The sequence below is a fragment of the Lingula anatina genome, chromosome 10 (assembly GCF_051362555.1).
Source record: "Lingula anatina isolate TDL-2025a chromosome 10, LinAna3.0, whole genome shotgun sequence".
Lineage (NCBI taxonomy): Eukaryota > Metazoa > Brachiopoda > Lingulata > Lingulida > Lingulidae > Lingula > Lingula anatina.
This window is the reverse complement of record NC_141776.1, coordinates 4,500,594-4,515,464: the sequence shown is the minus strand read 5'-3', so window position 1 is coordinate 4,515,464 and position 14,871 is coordinate 4,500,594. Positions and strand designations below refer to the sequence as shown.

Genomic DNA, 14,871 nt, shown 5'->3' with positions numbered 1-14,871 from the left:
ATTTTCAGTCATATTATCAGATTCTACATAAATTGACTGACAATATCACTACTCAGTATTTAACTAATCTCTTAATCCAAAATTCTTCTCATCATTTAATAATAATGCAAAATTCTTCTTTCAGATTGCTATTTATTTTAAATTTTAATGCTGCAACTGTTCCAAAATAATCTTGTAGTAAAGGAAAAATGCAAATAAGAAGTGGAAGACCAATTTTACACACATTATTCAATTATTGGAATATAAAAAGAATAAGATCACGATTTAACAAATTAAAACAATATTTCATGAACTCTTTCATGAATAACATATTAAACAAAATTAAAGTTATACATTAGTGGTAATGGCTTATTCTGGAATATATGACCTCTTCACATCAATAGTACCTGACTTGGTACAGTATAGTTACTTCTTGGATACAGAGTTAGATCTAATAATGTAACAATAAATACAATATATATTGCAATAAACTTCTCTGCACATGTCAGACGCTTGTTACCATGAACTAGCACTACTTGACAATGGGCTGAGCACCAGTCACAGAGTCTGTGTGCGATGCCATCGTTGTGCTGTGATTGGCTAGTTGAGTCATGTGAAGCCCTACTGTAACGCCCTCGCGTATCGCGTGAACGCTGCGCATTTCTGGTCATGGGAATTTACAAACGTATTTGTTTTGTGCATTTATTTCAAATAAGGAATATCACATATAATATGTGACTATTCCATTTAAACTACTACGATATCACACCCATATTAACTGTAAGGTACATGTTGCTTTAAATTGAAGTAGTGAAACCTTAAATAGATAGCAGCTGCAACCAGGTACTGTTTGACACTTAATTAAACCGTCATTTATTAATGTATCCCATTTCATTAAATTTCAAATGCATTGTTTTAACTTCTATGAAGTTATACAAGGCCACAGTGTCTCTTGCTTTGTTGCTTAGTGTGAAAACCAATAGTCATTTCTTGCAAAAATCCAAAATAGTTCCATGTGCTATCGCACTCCAGGTTGCTTCTGTACTGCTTCTAATGGCCTTATTTAGTCGATCCAACGCAGGTTATTTAAATCACAAAAAAAGTGTAATTACAGAAGTGAATTATATAGCAAACTAGAAAAGCACTCAGAGAGCGCAGACCTCCGCCAAGGCAGCCAAGTGTCCATCCAATGCCGTTTCACCCCTCAATTTTCGATTTTTGTTACTTGATTGATTATTGACCCGGATCACCACCAAACACAAATCATCTGTTCTTTGGCCCACATCTGGCACTTCATGAGAATTTCATCAAAATCGGCCCATAACTTAGTATTTTGATTTTTGATTATTGATTATTTATTGATAATTGATCCGGATTACCACCACAAACTAGTCATCTGTTCCTCGGCCCACTTCTGACGGTTCATAACTTTTTGAGTTATGTTGATGACAGACAGACAAACAAAACGAACACATTATTGATTATTGATTGATTATTGATCCAGATCACCACCCAAAACTATAATATCTTCCTTGGTCCTTTTCTGACAGTTCCTGAAAATTGCATCAAAATCGGTCCATTACTTTTTTAGTTATGTTGATGACAAATAGGGGTGAAAACATAACCTCCTTGGCGGAGGTAAAAATAGGAACCAACGAAATACCTTTATTTTACGCCTCGTACAAGGTCTTTTCTCTGCTAAAAGCTCTCGCACTACACATAAAATATAATTTGGTGTAGAATGCACAAGAAAAACAAATGAAGAAGAAGGCGTTTTCCCCATCCAAAAAGTGGTACTTTTCGAAGACGTGACAAGCTTGCAGCAGCAGTTGCCCTTGCTGGGTTAATACGGGTCGTGTATGGCGTGTAGGCAAATATGGCGGACCTGGAAAAGAGAGCTGTTACAATGATTGCTTCATTGATGCTTCTGACAGATGGGAACAAACAACAACAGATTCCATCTTTAGGAGAGCAAATAGTTATTTCAACATTCAATAATAAAGAATTTTATGTCCCCTGGGACTTGTGTTCAGAATACCTAACACGCAAATGAGAAGATTCAAGAAAATCAAATTTCGTGTACTATTCATTCAAAGAAATGGGTATCTTGGTTGACTCTTTTTTTTAACCAGAAAAAATGAATAAACTAAAAAGTACTGAATGCAAAAGTTAGTGAACATTATTCTTACGTTAACACATGGCGGGGCACTGAGGGCAAAGGTCACGGCGGCAGCGACATCGTCTTGTTGAAGGCACTAGTGTGCAATGACATTACATTGACAAATTTTTATGTGGAAAAATAAGCTGAATGAAGAAAACATAAACCAAAACATTTACTTTAAGACAGTGGCACATTAACAACATTTAAAGTGTCTTTTATTAAGCTGAAAGTGCTATGTGATTTAATGAATGTGACAAATAAGCCTTTTTTACGTGGATAAATTATTACAAATGAAGCAACTCCTCTGAATCTTTTATTAAATTCCAATGTCTTATTCACTTTAAATCCATCAAGCCAAAACGTTACCAAAACATTTGTCAGAATCCCAGAATCCTTATTCCACTCATAATTTCTGTTATTTGCAAAAAGCAAACGGAAGGAATGATAGAAGTAGTTTGCCACAAAACCGAGAGATTATAAGCCTACAACATTTGACTGTAGCTTACAGTTTCCGGACAGAAGAAGCTGTCATCCATGTCTTCTCTAGATGTCGGAGTGTCCACCAATGCAGGGCTAATAACCTAAAAGTAGAGCTTAATATTTCAGCAGCAAGATAACAATGTTGGGTTACATTAATAAAATGCTATATAAACTCTTCTAAAATGAAATATCTGGCCACCTATATACCTATATGTATACTAGTGCATTTCTAGAGGCGGGATATTCATAAGCGTTTCCAATACCGTAAAATTGCATTATTCTTTCGGTTCATCTGACTTATGTTTGTCTTAATTAAATTGCGAAAGGTATCTACTAGTGAAACAAGAGTGGACTGTTATTTCTTAATATATTAAATGCATCTCTCTCTCTCTCTCTCTCTCTCTCTCATACCGTTGTCCGTATTTTCGTTTTCTCTTTTCTCAGCTCGTGTCTCAGGCCCTCTGTGAAAGCCTTTAGGGCAAACTTTGTTGGGGTATACGCGTGGCATGGTAAGTCCACGTGGACCGTGCTTTCACATACACTGTAATTAAATAGAGTACACTTGTCAGAAAGAGCCCAAATTCGTTCTTGGTCAAGCTCGGGTGTTATAGCTAAGGGCTTTGATGGTTTCATCGTGTTTGGGATGTGATATTTTAAAGTTTATATTAACTTATTGTTGACTTGATCATTTATCTTCCAGTAAATCATGATAATAAATATTTATACCACAACCGGCGCTTCAAACAATTGGATATAATTCATTCTTGTATACCGCATTCAGAGGACGACGAGCAGTCATAACTAGTACATATTCTGTTTAAACCTGGCTGTACATGTATTACCTGCCAATGTTAATAATGTGACCGTCATTCATGTTCCTTTCTTGTATGGACTGAATGGTAAGCTGGGATACGGTAATGGCAGCAAATACATTCAACTGAAAAAAAAAACGCTGTAGCTTTATTTGATAGTTTGTCCCCGGTTTGAAGTATATCAGTAAATGAAACGACAAGTCGTGATCATTTTTTTTAGAGTCGCTGACCATTTACCGATTAAACAGCTAAGAAAAGCTTTGTTCATACAGAGCATGGCTCGGCGCTCAATTATATATTTGGCAAACATTTTCTCAAAGAGCATATATGCATAAGCTATGCCATGCACCTGAACTTTACGCTAAACACAAACTAAGCACAATCTCAGGTAGACAATTGCAACTCAACAAACAGATATAAAGTTTTGTTTAGATGCGCAAAATACGACCACCAATATTCTGAAAAATACATGTATATATCAGCGGAGTTGTCTTACATCATACATTGCCTTGGTATCAGATAAAGAGCCTGTCTTGCAATCCTGAAAGAGGCTGAGACCAGCGTTGTTAACACAAACGTCGACACCACCCAACTGTTCTTTTATTTTTTGAAACATGGACTCGATCTCTGCCGTTTTAGTGAGGTCGCACTTCATTGGAATCAAACGCCCCTTTTCATCTTGTAGATCTGCGGCTGTTTTCTGGAATAAAGATATTCCAAGAACCCTTCAACAAAGGATAGCACAGTGGTAATGGTATGCAGCAAGCTGTATATTGCCCACTGATTAATTCTATGGACATGGAACACTTATTTAATCTTCTTGAAAACGTATTTCATTGTCCTAAATATTATATATATATATATATATATATATATATATATATATATATATATATATATATATATATATATATATATAGAATTGCAGAGTGACACTTTATAACATTACATTCAACTTTTACTGATGTTATTATTATTATCATTACTATTGTAATAATAATAATAATAAATAATACTTATCATATATATGTATATATATATAACAGTACCCCGCAGGAAAACGCAGTAGATACTCCAGTGCAGTAGACTACTGCAATCATACTGCAAACCGCACTAGCCTACTGCAATCGTACTGCAAACATGCTTCAAATCTGCTTCGATTTGGGAGCTAATTAGCATATTTGAAACATGCTTCTGTCGTGCTGCTAATCTACTGCATTAAGCCCCTCGCTGTACAAACCTATGCACTTTTTGGAGAAGAATTGCAGTAGGCTATGCTGCATTTCTACTGCAAATATGCTCCACAACACTACTGCGTTAATGCTTTTTGCTACTTCGATACTACTGCATTTTTCGTGCGGGACATGCCAAGGAAATATCAAATTCAGCCATACTTGCATATTTTCGATGTGTCTGGCACATCCAACCACCATCATACCATTCTTAACCAGAGCACGTGCAATGGCTGCTCCTATACCTTTCGATGCTCCAGTTACCAAGGCAACGCGTCCTGTCCAGCGATCCATATCTAAAACATACGTACATCATACTGCAATAACTTTATACCAAATAGAGAGAGAGCTTGACCTGACACACACCCACATCTAATACACATATTCACACATAAGATAACTTATTGGTTCTACATTTCATTTTTAGTATCGTCAATAAACAGGTTGCGTAATAACTGAAATAGAATATCACATCTGATGACCAATTACCACCAAAATACCTCTACATTTCGTTCTTAGTATCGACAACAAATAGGGAGTGGAATTACTGAAATAGAATATCATATCGTGATGACCATGGGCCACCAAAATACCTTCAAACTGCGTAGAAAGCCACTTCCGGTGAACTGGAGTCTTTGCTGCAGCGTATCTAACCATTCCTCCTATGATACATGTATTTGGGTCAACACCTGTAGCATTTCACTTTGGTTAAAAAACGTAACGGCTTCTACAGAACAGTGATATCTAAAAATAGAACAGATATTTCAAATATGGTACGTGTTCCTGATGTCGATGTGCTTGCTGTGACAACATTTTAAGAAGACCTTAATACAGTATCTTACTTATATTTAGCCAGAATACCGTTTTAATAAAATTTTGCATATCGAATTTTACTATTGATCATCAGCCGTCACATCCTTCATTTGGCGATCGAGACGTGTCGAAAGCATCGCGCAGTGCGACCGAGGGCAAGCTTGTCGATTAGAAAAAACTCGTCCATACTCGCCCCGCTGTAGCCTCTATGTGATATCTCTATTAGCAATTGCGCAATTAATGCTTTCGACTTACGGGGCCCTGGAAAAAGGCCTTCATCAGACTGATGTGAGGAAATGCTGACTCTCACTGACCGGTACGTACCCTGTACATGTAGTATAGCGCCCAGGACCCTCCTAGAAATGTCAGATCACCCCCCCCCCCCCCATCCCCGGTCCCTATTCATGGCTGGCTGGTGACGGTTGATGTTGATAGCCTCTCGTATCTTGCGCGGGATGTCGGATGACTCGTATTCAAGAATCTTGGTTGAATTCCAGACGATACTGTTGCCAGTGTCTATTACACATACCAACCAATGGTATGAAATTATTTCGGCTTGTGTTTAATAATTTTCATTTATGACCAAAACTTGATAATTGTTTTACCCAGGGAGCGATTTAGACAATCTGCGTCACGGCAATTCCAAGCTGCCATTTTGCGAGGCAGGTTTCGGGCTTTTCTGGCTCCTGGGCACCATCGACCCGAGATACCAAATTTGGCAAACGGATGGAGTACGTGTGTTTCAGTTTGCGTTGAAATAGAACAAGGATATGGCATTTGCAGCATGGGTATTGGTTTGCTTTGGTAATTGTTATTCAAAGTAAAACATGTAAGCTCTTCAGAATCAAATAATTTGGAGGATATTAGAACTTTAAAAGGAACCATTTTTACATAATCATTTGACAAAATGATTTATTCCAATTACTTCAATGTAAATGATTCATTTTGATATTATCGGAATGAAGAAGAACGCTTTTATAGCAAATCTTTCAAGATTTTTTTTCTGACACTGGATTTTAGTTCTTGTAATTATTGTAATTAAATAGGAGTCTGTTTAGATGAGGAAGATATTTTTGAAATCCAAAGCACACATCTCAACACAAAAAAAAAAATACTGGTGTAACGTCATGTGCTGAAATTAGCAAATCCCAATGTACAGCATTTTATATTCGTCTTATCTAAGAGTATAAAAATATCCTAACTCAACGATCTCCCTTAACGCGTTCCGTCAATTTCAGGCCATCAGAGTTTTATATGACAAGCGTGTAAATGTTATTTTTTGTTTTATTTTATTATTTTTTATGTATTTATTTACTTATTCATTTATTTATTTATCTATTTAGTTAGTTAGTTTTGGTTGTTGTTGCTGTTTTTCATAGGACGCTTCTGTATGGTCATTTTTGTTTTCCCTGTGTTTTATACGCTGCGAGATAATATCAATAAATGATAATAGTGATAATTAAATATTATTTAACTATAAAAAAACGCATAGATAAATATAGCTTCGGAGTTGTAAGCATATAAAAAACACAGACAATCTGAAAATGCCATAATACGTGGCCACTTTTCCAACCAACAAGTGCTTGCATACTCGAAGGCAATATCTTGGATGAGTAAGCAGCCTATATAATGACACGAAAATGCCGCACACAAACTTTGTATTGATAAACATGTAGCTTTTCTGACTATCTTGAAGCTAAAGATCCTGACTTGACAATCTGAAAAATCCCCCCGTCGAACGTTGCTGCAGTGGTCCATATTTTGATTCGACTAGTGCACGCATGCTCAAAAGTAATGCCTTGGATAAGTACAGTGTAATCACCCCATTTAATGACACTTAGGGTGCTTTCCCAGAGATTTAGATCGATCTAAAGATTAAGTTTTAGATCGACCTAACTCCTTGGGGGTTCACGCTAAATTGCAGTCAGCCGAGCGGGCACCAAAGTTAATTACCCCCTTACAGCTTTTAGTAGGCGGGACAGACGCTTAAGCCGGTCAAGCTGACAGTAATCTAGTGAGACTCCCCACAGGGATAGATCGATCTAAAAATCTATGGAAATGGGGTGTTAAATGTCACAGACGAACTTTGTGTGTATTGACGTGTAGGTTATCTAAATGACTGGAGGCCAAGGACCCCACACCTGGGTCGAATGATACTGGAGTGCAGTTAGGGGGCCGCTGCAAACAGGTGTTTGAAAGCTGTAAAAGAGAGACGTATCCTGGAAGGAACGGTGAGCAAGGAGGGTAAAGTAGGGTTTGTATAAATGAATAAAATATCTCAAACTTTTCAATGATGTATATAAATGTTGAAGAAGATATATTTCCAACAATGACAAATGTGTGAACAAGTAAACTTGAACAGAGACTAAGATATTAACATTAGGTGAGACTAACATATGGTATTAAAAAAACGTAGAATATGGAGTTGATTTCTGTTTTTTTTTTTTTTTTTTTTTTTTCATTATGAACATTATATTATTTATCATTATAAATATAATCTTTAAAATCATCCGATGAATCAAAATAAATATTTCAGGAACGATGTTCGTCTTGAGTTTGCTGAGTTTACTAACCGTGAGGACCATCTTGGTCGGGATGGCGGTATTCCTGTTGGTAATGACATATCTACAGAGGAAGAAGTTCAAACTGCCGCCAGGACCGCCACAGCTGCCAATACTTGGGAGTTACTTTGGTCAGAGCTTCTTTGAAAACGTTTTGACAGCAACTCTATGTAAATGATTTTCAAAAAATTGAATTTGGTACATTTTCAACTGTTTTTAGCAAACAGGAAATCAATTTGGTTGTAACTTATAACTTTGGTTATATATCATTTTATATAATATTTAATTATTAATTAATTATTGCAGAATTTAGGAAAGATGGCCGACTGTACTCCGTATTTACAAAACTCGGGAAGTCATTTAGTGACTTGTTCACTGTTGATTTAGGTAAAAGCTTGTTATTCTCTTTTCCGCAGTAGTATCATCAAGGATTTTAACTTAATAAAATAAATTTAATGCTTAAAAGCAGTTAGGCAAAGCTCAATGTTTATTTTTTAATCGGCTCAGATGAGCTTTTCCGGAAGGTGTTTCTTTTTACACAAAACTTTAATAAAAATATAGGGATGGTACATGTATGCCTCGTTAGTTCGTTCATAAAAACTTGCTCTATTGCGCATCAGCACGATAAACAGTATGAAGTATATACATACGGTTGACGTTTACAGGTTTTTGGCACAACGTCGTTGTCCTGAAATCTGCGGATATTGTACACGAGGCTTTTGTTGAGAAGAAGGAGATATTTGCAGGGAGGGAAAATTTAACTTGGAAATGTAGGTATCAGTTAAATAAGCACAAGTTGAGATATCATGTTGATAGGGGATGAGACAATACAATCCTGGTCATTTAGAGGTATTCAAATGCGGCTTAATATCCATGCAAAATTACAAGTGGGGGGAACTTGCAATATTGTGAGCAGGGGGGTGTTTCTAATACATTTTTGTAAATTTAATCAAATGGTTGTTATCATACTTTTTGACAGTCAAAGTGTTCAGTGGAGGAAACAGAGATATAATTTTCAGTGACTATGGTCCAGTGTGGAGACTTCAGAGACAGATGGCTTTAAAGGCATTCAGGTAATTTGATCTAATTATTGGCTTCACAAATCACTGTTGAATAATGTTCCTAATAGATTTTAACCCATTTATATATACAGAAATAATACAACATGATGATATTGCATTGCATTATTATTTTATCATACAGGGCCTACTTAGCGAATGATAAATTGGAAACATTTGCTAGGTCTGCTTTTGATGAAGTTGCCACCTTGATCGAAAAGGAGACTGAGCCTTTTGACATAGATCCTCACTTTCAGTTACTTATCTTCAACATCGTCTGCAGAATGGCTTACGGAAAAAGGTAGGTGCCATAAAATTGGGGAATACTGTTCTACAGGAGAGTCCGGTGATTTCTTGATTTTACAATGAAAATATAAAAATTAACGGAACTTCACTCCCCAATCGAAGGGATACGAAATGACTTTTGCTATAGCAAAAATCATGACTTCGGCTTACATGCAGATCCCTTTTTTATTCATTATATTCATTCAATATTATCATGTAAACAATAATTGATTATCGGCCTTTGAATCATATTAATAAATCAGTTATTGATCCAAAGAATAATTAAAATATTTGTTGTAGATGAATGGGTAAATTAAGATAAAGTTTTATTTCGTTTTGATAACATACAAGAAACACACCTGATGAATGATTATTAGAGAATTTTCATTCAGATATAACAGAGAAAATTACAAACCCTAATTACTGTAAACACTTGGCAAAAATAAGTCGTTTTATGGTACTTTCATTATTTTCTACATCTTTTTCTTTTTTTTACCATTCTGAATATGACCATCAGTAGTTGTTGAGGATCATGTGGCAAATATAATTATAAATCTATTAAATTTTTTAAATTATTATTCCCAAAGATACAAATATTTATTTCAACATTTTTTTAAATAATCAAATAAATAAAAATAGAATAAATTAATGGGTTAGTACAGCAACAAAGGTTGATTTATATTTAAAAAAGGAAATCACTTTCAAACCTTTCCATCACTACACCTTGATTAAACATGGTCTGAATAGGGCATAGAAACCAATGAGGGCATATTTGCCCGAAGACTATAGCGATCAATATACATATTATGCATACATATAATGCATACAGTTTGATCTAATCCTTTTAGTTACAAAATTGACGAACCGGAGTTCGTTTGGCTGAAGAGCACCGTGGACAAAACCATGGAAACGGTATTTGGAAGTGTCATTCCCTCTGACGTCATTCCCGTCTTGAAGCATTTCCCTATCCCCTCATCCCTCTCTGTGAAACGACTCATAAAGAAACTGACCGACTTCCAAAATGTCAAACTGGCAGAGCACAAGACAACATTGAACTCGGGTTTGTACCTGTACCGTAGTTTATTTACATTTCACACCATATACAACTGTAGGATCACTAACGACGCTGTTGCACTGAGCCTTTCACGGAATTGATAAATAAAAGTTATTTTGATTTATGCCTTTCATTTGTGAATATACAAGCAGCATATCAATGATTTAGTTAGTAGTGTTCTTTGCTTAGATTATGACAACATTTTATTTCAAAGTGAACCTTAGAGATATTACGGATCAAATTCTGATACTGAAAGAAGAATTGGGAACCGAGGGTGATGACAACGCAAAAGAGTCTCTTACTGACACTCGCATACGTCACACCTTTCTGGATATATTCTTTGGTATAGTGACTTGATCATTCCAATTAATTACTCACTTGATACATGTGCGATGTAGTATTCTTATAATTTATTTGTCACTGCATGACAGTGCGATTGGTGCTCTTTTCATAAATAGTATTTTTAAACATAAAGCATGTACCGCTCAATATATATATATAGTGGTAGTGGTTTCTAGCTGGAACGCAGACCACGGTTGACACGTTGAAGTGGATGATTATGTATGTAGCCGATAATCCGGAGGTTCAGTCAAAACTACACAAGGAGTTAGACGCCTTAGGTATAAACAGTTCAAATTTACTCTTTTATATATGTATAAAAATATATGAATGCAAATGTTTGGCAATTAGGCCTAATTTCAGAAATCTATTTTCCAAAATATTTATTTATTTATTTTTGGAAATATTTAAATTTTCTGGACTCTTAAATATTGCTGTGAACATCTTTGATTCAATTATTGCATCATGTAAAAATAATAACAATCGTATAAAATGCTTTCATGTATCTCTTTTCAGGGGACGACATCAGTGGACTTCGTCACTGCAGACATAAGTTGCCTTACAGTGAGGCTGTTCAGCGAGAGGTTTTGCGTATGCGCCCTGTTGCTCCAGTAGCTGTAGGTCATCAAGCACTCTGTGACACCAAACTTGGTCAGACATAATCCCTCTATGATCTCAAATTACATGCAAAAATTGTAAATACATATGTTGCTTAAACATTGTACGTTATGATCGAACCGAACAAAATCACCAAAGCAGCTTCGATTGCAGTTGAATTGCTATTCCTGTTACTTAGACTGGGTTCCCATGTCTAGGTCGATCCATCTGGATCGGTCTAATTCCCTTAATTGTTGAGATTTAACCGGCTTAAATGTCTGTCACGACTACCGAATTAGCTAGGGGGTAAAGATAATTACCCCCGAACAGCTTTACTAGGAGTGACAGACATTTAAGCCGGTTAAGATGATAGCAATTTAGTGGGACTCCCCAGAGAGATAGATAGGCCCAAATATCTGTGGGAATGGTCCCTTACATACTTAAACTGAATGTTGCTCGATAGCGGCACATTTTGTATTCCATATACGTGCACTATTAGCATGTGTTTAATGTTATATGAATATAACTTTTTACCATTAGCTTAATTTCTGGCATCCGATTTTTGACATTGTCTATAAATGTTTATTCCCATCTATACATGTAGGTGCGTACGATATCCCCAAAGACACTGTGATTTATGCAAACATTATGGCAATCCACCATGACCCGAAAAACTGGATGTCACCGGAGATTTTCAAGCCAGAGAGGTTTATTAACAATGACGGCAGCTTGAAAGAGGTTGACAACAAAATATGGATTCCGTTCAGCAGTGGCAAAAGGAAGTGTGTGGGAGAATCAGTTGCCAGGGCAAACATTATGATGATTTCGGTGGGTGGAAAAGAAAACAAGTGTATATGCTGATGTTTTGATATGATTACTGTGTGCGCTCAATATTCAAAATTTCAGACTTACATTGTACTGGTAGTTTCGATACTATCAGTATCATTTTTACCATTTTGCTGTTTGCTGTTTGCTATAAGAATGAAGGTTTATGCTTATGGTGGCCTTTTTAGAAACGAATATATAACATTGAAATCAAGATTATTTTTCATAAGGTTTTATAATCATAGCGGTGACATTTTGAAATACTTTTTTATATCAAAAAATTTAATTTACCAATTTAATTTCCTGAATGTTTGAATATATACCTATATTTTATTTTGAAGACACTAACTGCATTCTAAGTCATGCATAGTATTAATATTTGTATATTAATTTATTATTTTATTTTCCAATTCTTAAGTACATTTTGTTTACAGGCATTGTTTTTCAGTCGGTTTGAGGTGAGCTTTCCACACGGACAAAAACCAGACTTCGAGCCTGCAATGGCAGAATTTGCCTGTGTACCTAAACCTCAGAAGATCGTCGTGAAGAAAAGAAAGTAATTTTTGGTGTCAGAAATGTTTTAAAACTGACCCGAAGGAAGTTTTCATTGTTTAAACCTATTAATTGTAGTTAAAACGTAACATTCTCCTGTTAAGGACACGCAGATCTAGATGACCGTGCTTTAGATAGTCTAAGGAATACTCTGGGAAGCATTCACGTATGTGGAATTAAATGGACAGGGCGATATATTGCGAGATTAAATGCAATGTAAAATATATGTAACAAGACACATTTATGTACTGGGTAACATTGAATTTCGTATACTGGTAACTTGGATATCCAACTGCAGGTTATCTTTTAAGGGGGAGGGGTATGATAGTTATGGACCAAATAAACCGTAAATTGAGTGATTTGTACGCCAATTTAAATACAGTGAAGGAAATAAAGATGCTTTATTAAAGAAAAAGAGGGGTCATGTTTATCCAATTTTGCTTGAAATAATAAAATGAAGATAACCTTGGTTTTGCCTTGTGTAAACATTTTTTTTGACCGTTTAGACAAGAAATGTAACGATATTGGTTGAATTAACTTTTACGGTCATTTGTCTAGATTTACTTAAAATTCATACCGTCTGATTTTTGGAAAATGGATTATTTCAACTCTAAAGAGTTCATTTGTACGTTTTAAATAACCCCGCACGAAAACGCAGTAGGTAGTCCGGCACAGTAGACCTACTGCGAACACACTGAGACCATACCTCAAATCTGTTCTGATTTCAGCAGTAGCATTCTTCTGTTACCATGCAAGCTTTACAACATCTCAGAAGAAATGAGGTATACTGCTTCACCGCAGTAATACATTACCGCATTTCTATTCTGACTGCAGGAATTTTGATGTAGCATGCGTTCGTTACTGGAGCAGCCTTCTACATGTACTTTAGCCAAAGCGAAGTATAATACAGCAGCCTGGTTTGATAACTAAAATTTTTGTTACTGCTCATTTTCACGGCATTATACCCTGTGTTTCAGGGCACTATAAAGGTAGCTTGCACACTATATCTTTTTATGTGTTTATTAGCTTTACAGTGCCCCTGAAGAATAGCAGCAATTTTGAATATCTGCCATTTAAAGGAACTGCTCCGCAGTGAATCTGCATTTGAATGCCATTAGTCCACAATAAAACGTAAACAGATTTAATTTAGACTTATTTGCTCAATCTTTACTTTATTTAAGATGTTAATTAAAATAAAAATAATATATTTTACAGGAAAAAGATATTCGAAATGTTTTATATTTAATTGCTTATCGAAAAACATCCTAAGATATAAACGCAATACACGTGCTTGTACATGTGCCAGGCGTGACAGCTATGGCCGATACCATTGTACGTGGTGCGCAATGGCTACACTAAAATCAGTTTGCTTCATTCTCAACGGGTATTATGCAGAATAACTTGCAGTCTCGCCAATCAATTCACAAAATATCATGCAAGATTTCGTGGAATTTAGAGGAGATTATAAGGTTAAAAATAATGGCAAACTAGCGAGTGCTTTACAACAACGAATAAAAGTTGCGATAAAAATACTGGTTACTTTTCTCAAGTCAATTACTTGGGTATTATTTAATAAAGATATATTCCCAGCTTACAGTTTCACTTATAAGTTAACCCAGATTCACAGGGATTCTAGCTCTTTCTCATATAGTCTCGCATGTAGTAACGTACTGTAGTTAGTCACTTATTATAAAATGTTATCTAGTATGGCCCTTTCGTAGTGTACCACTTGTAGCTGTCCTGAAACGTACACAGCAGTTACAATTGCTTTCTTATAATTGCTGTGGAGCTCATGTTTTGTCACTGCTGCCTGAGTGAGGTATTATTCCAGTGGTTTTCATCCCCATAACTATCGCCCTAACGAAAGCAATCATGGCTTCGTCTTTTTTATTTATCATTGTCAATTCTTGACCTATGCAGTGAATTGTCTCGGCTGTGCTGAGACATTCACCCAGCACTTGCTCCTGCATACGAATTAAGAGCTCTCTGGTATGTACCGAGGGCATCTGCATGATGTCCCTGTGCAGATATGGCACGAACTAATTCATGTATTGTGGCTGCTGTCTGTTCGTGATATTCTCCCAGTATTTTTTCCTTCATAGCCAGAGCTCTTCTGAGGACGT

At 35.9% G+C, this 14,871-nt stretch overlaps 3 protein-coding genes across 6 annotated transcripts in view; 2 read left to right on the top strand and 1 right to left on the bottom strand.

The window, feature by feature from the left end:
• Nucleotides 1-667: 667 nt before the first annotated feature.
• On the bottom strand, nucleotides 668-5,402 carry LOC106155948 (dehydrogenase/reductase SDR family member 11). Of its 2 annotated transcripts, XM_086997850.1 has the most exons (8): nucleotides 5,258-5,402; nucleotides 4,827-4,960; nucleotides 3,929-4,132; nucleotides 3,463-3,557; nucleotides 3,032-3,161; nucleotides 2,647-2,721; nucleotides 2,169-2,234; nucleotides 668-1,864 (listed from the first exon to the last, which is right to left on the bottom strand). In XM_086997850.1, exons 1-8 carry the CDS (start codon nucleotides 5,319-5,321, stop codon nucleotides 1,823-1,825), a joined length of 810 nt encoding a protein of 269 aa, XP_086853976.1. In that variant the 5' UTR covers nucleotides 5,322-5,402; the 3' UTR covers nucleotides 668-1,822. The 2 variants fall into 2 exon arrangements, with proteins under 2 accessions (XP_086853976.1, XP_086853977.1); XM_086997851.1 differs by lacking the exon at nucleotides 3,929-4,132.
• A 296-nt stretch (nucleotides 5,403-5,698) lies between these two features.
• LOC106155959 (steroid 17-alpha-hydroxylase/17,20 lyase) overlaps nucleotides 5,699-14,871 on the top strand; it is a 33,978-nt gene continuing 24,805 nt past the window's right edge. The window contains exons 1-7 of one of the 2 annotated variants that reach the window (XM_086997728.1): nucleotides 5,699-5,793; nucleotides 7,584-7,708; nucleotides 8,014-8,169; nucleotides 8,345-8,425; nucleotides 8,704-8,808; nucleotides 9,018-9,111; nucleotides 9,242-9,397. In XM_086997728.1, the coding sequence (XP_086853854.1) occupies nucleotides 8,019-8,169; nucleotides 8,345-8,425; nucleotides 8,704-8,808; nucleotides 9,018-9,111; nucleotides 9,242-9,397 (587 nt within the window). In that variant the 5' untranslated portion in view covers nucleotides 5,699-5,793; nucleotides 7,584-7,708; nucleotides 8,014-8,018. Of the gene's footprint in view, nucleotides 5,794-7,583; nucleotides 7,732-8,013; nucleotides 8,170-8,344; nucleotides 8,426-8,703; nucleotides 8,809-9,017; nucleotides 9,112-9,241; nucleotides 9,398-14,871 lie in introns of both variants that reach the window. The other variant, XM_086997729.1, reaches the window with a different exon arrangement.
• On the top strand, nucleotides 10,567-13,219 carry LOC106155961 (steroid 17-alpha-hydroxylase/17,20 lyase-like). 2 transcript variants are annotated; one of them, XM_086997730.1, is made up of 5 exons: nucleotides 10,567-10,778; nucleotides 10,954-11,055; nucleotides 11,291-11,425; nucleotides 11,976-12,199; nucleotides 12,645-13,219. In XM_086997730.1, the coding sequence occupies exons 1-5, from the start codon at nucleotides 10,628-10,630 to the stop codon at nucleotides 12,651-12,653; spliced, it is 621 nt and encodes a 206-aa protein (XP_086853856.1). In that variant the 5' UTR covers nucleotides 10,567-10,627; the 3' UTR covers nucleotides 12,654-13,219. The 2 variants fall into 2 exon arrangements, with proteins under 2 accessions (XP_086853856.1, XP_013386464.2); XM_013531010.2 differs by having other exon boundaries at nucleotides 10,573-10,778; nucleotides 12,631-13,219.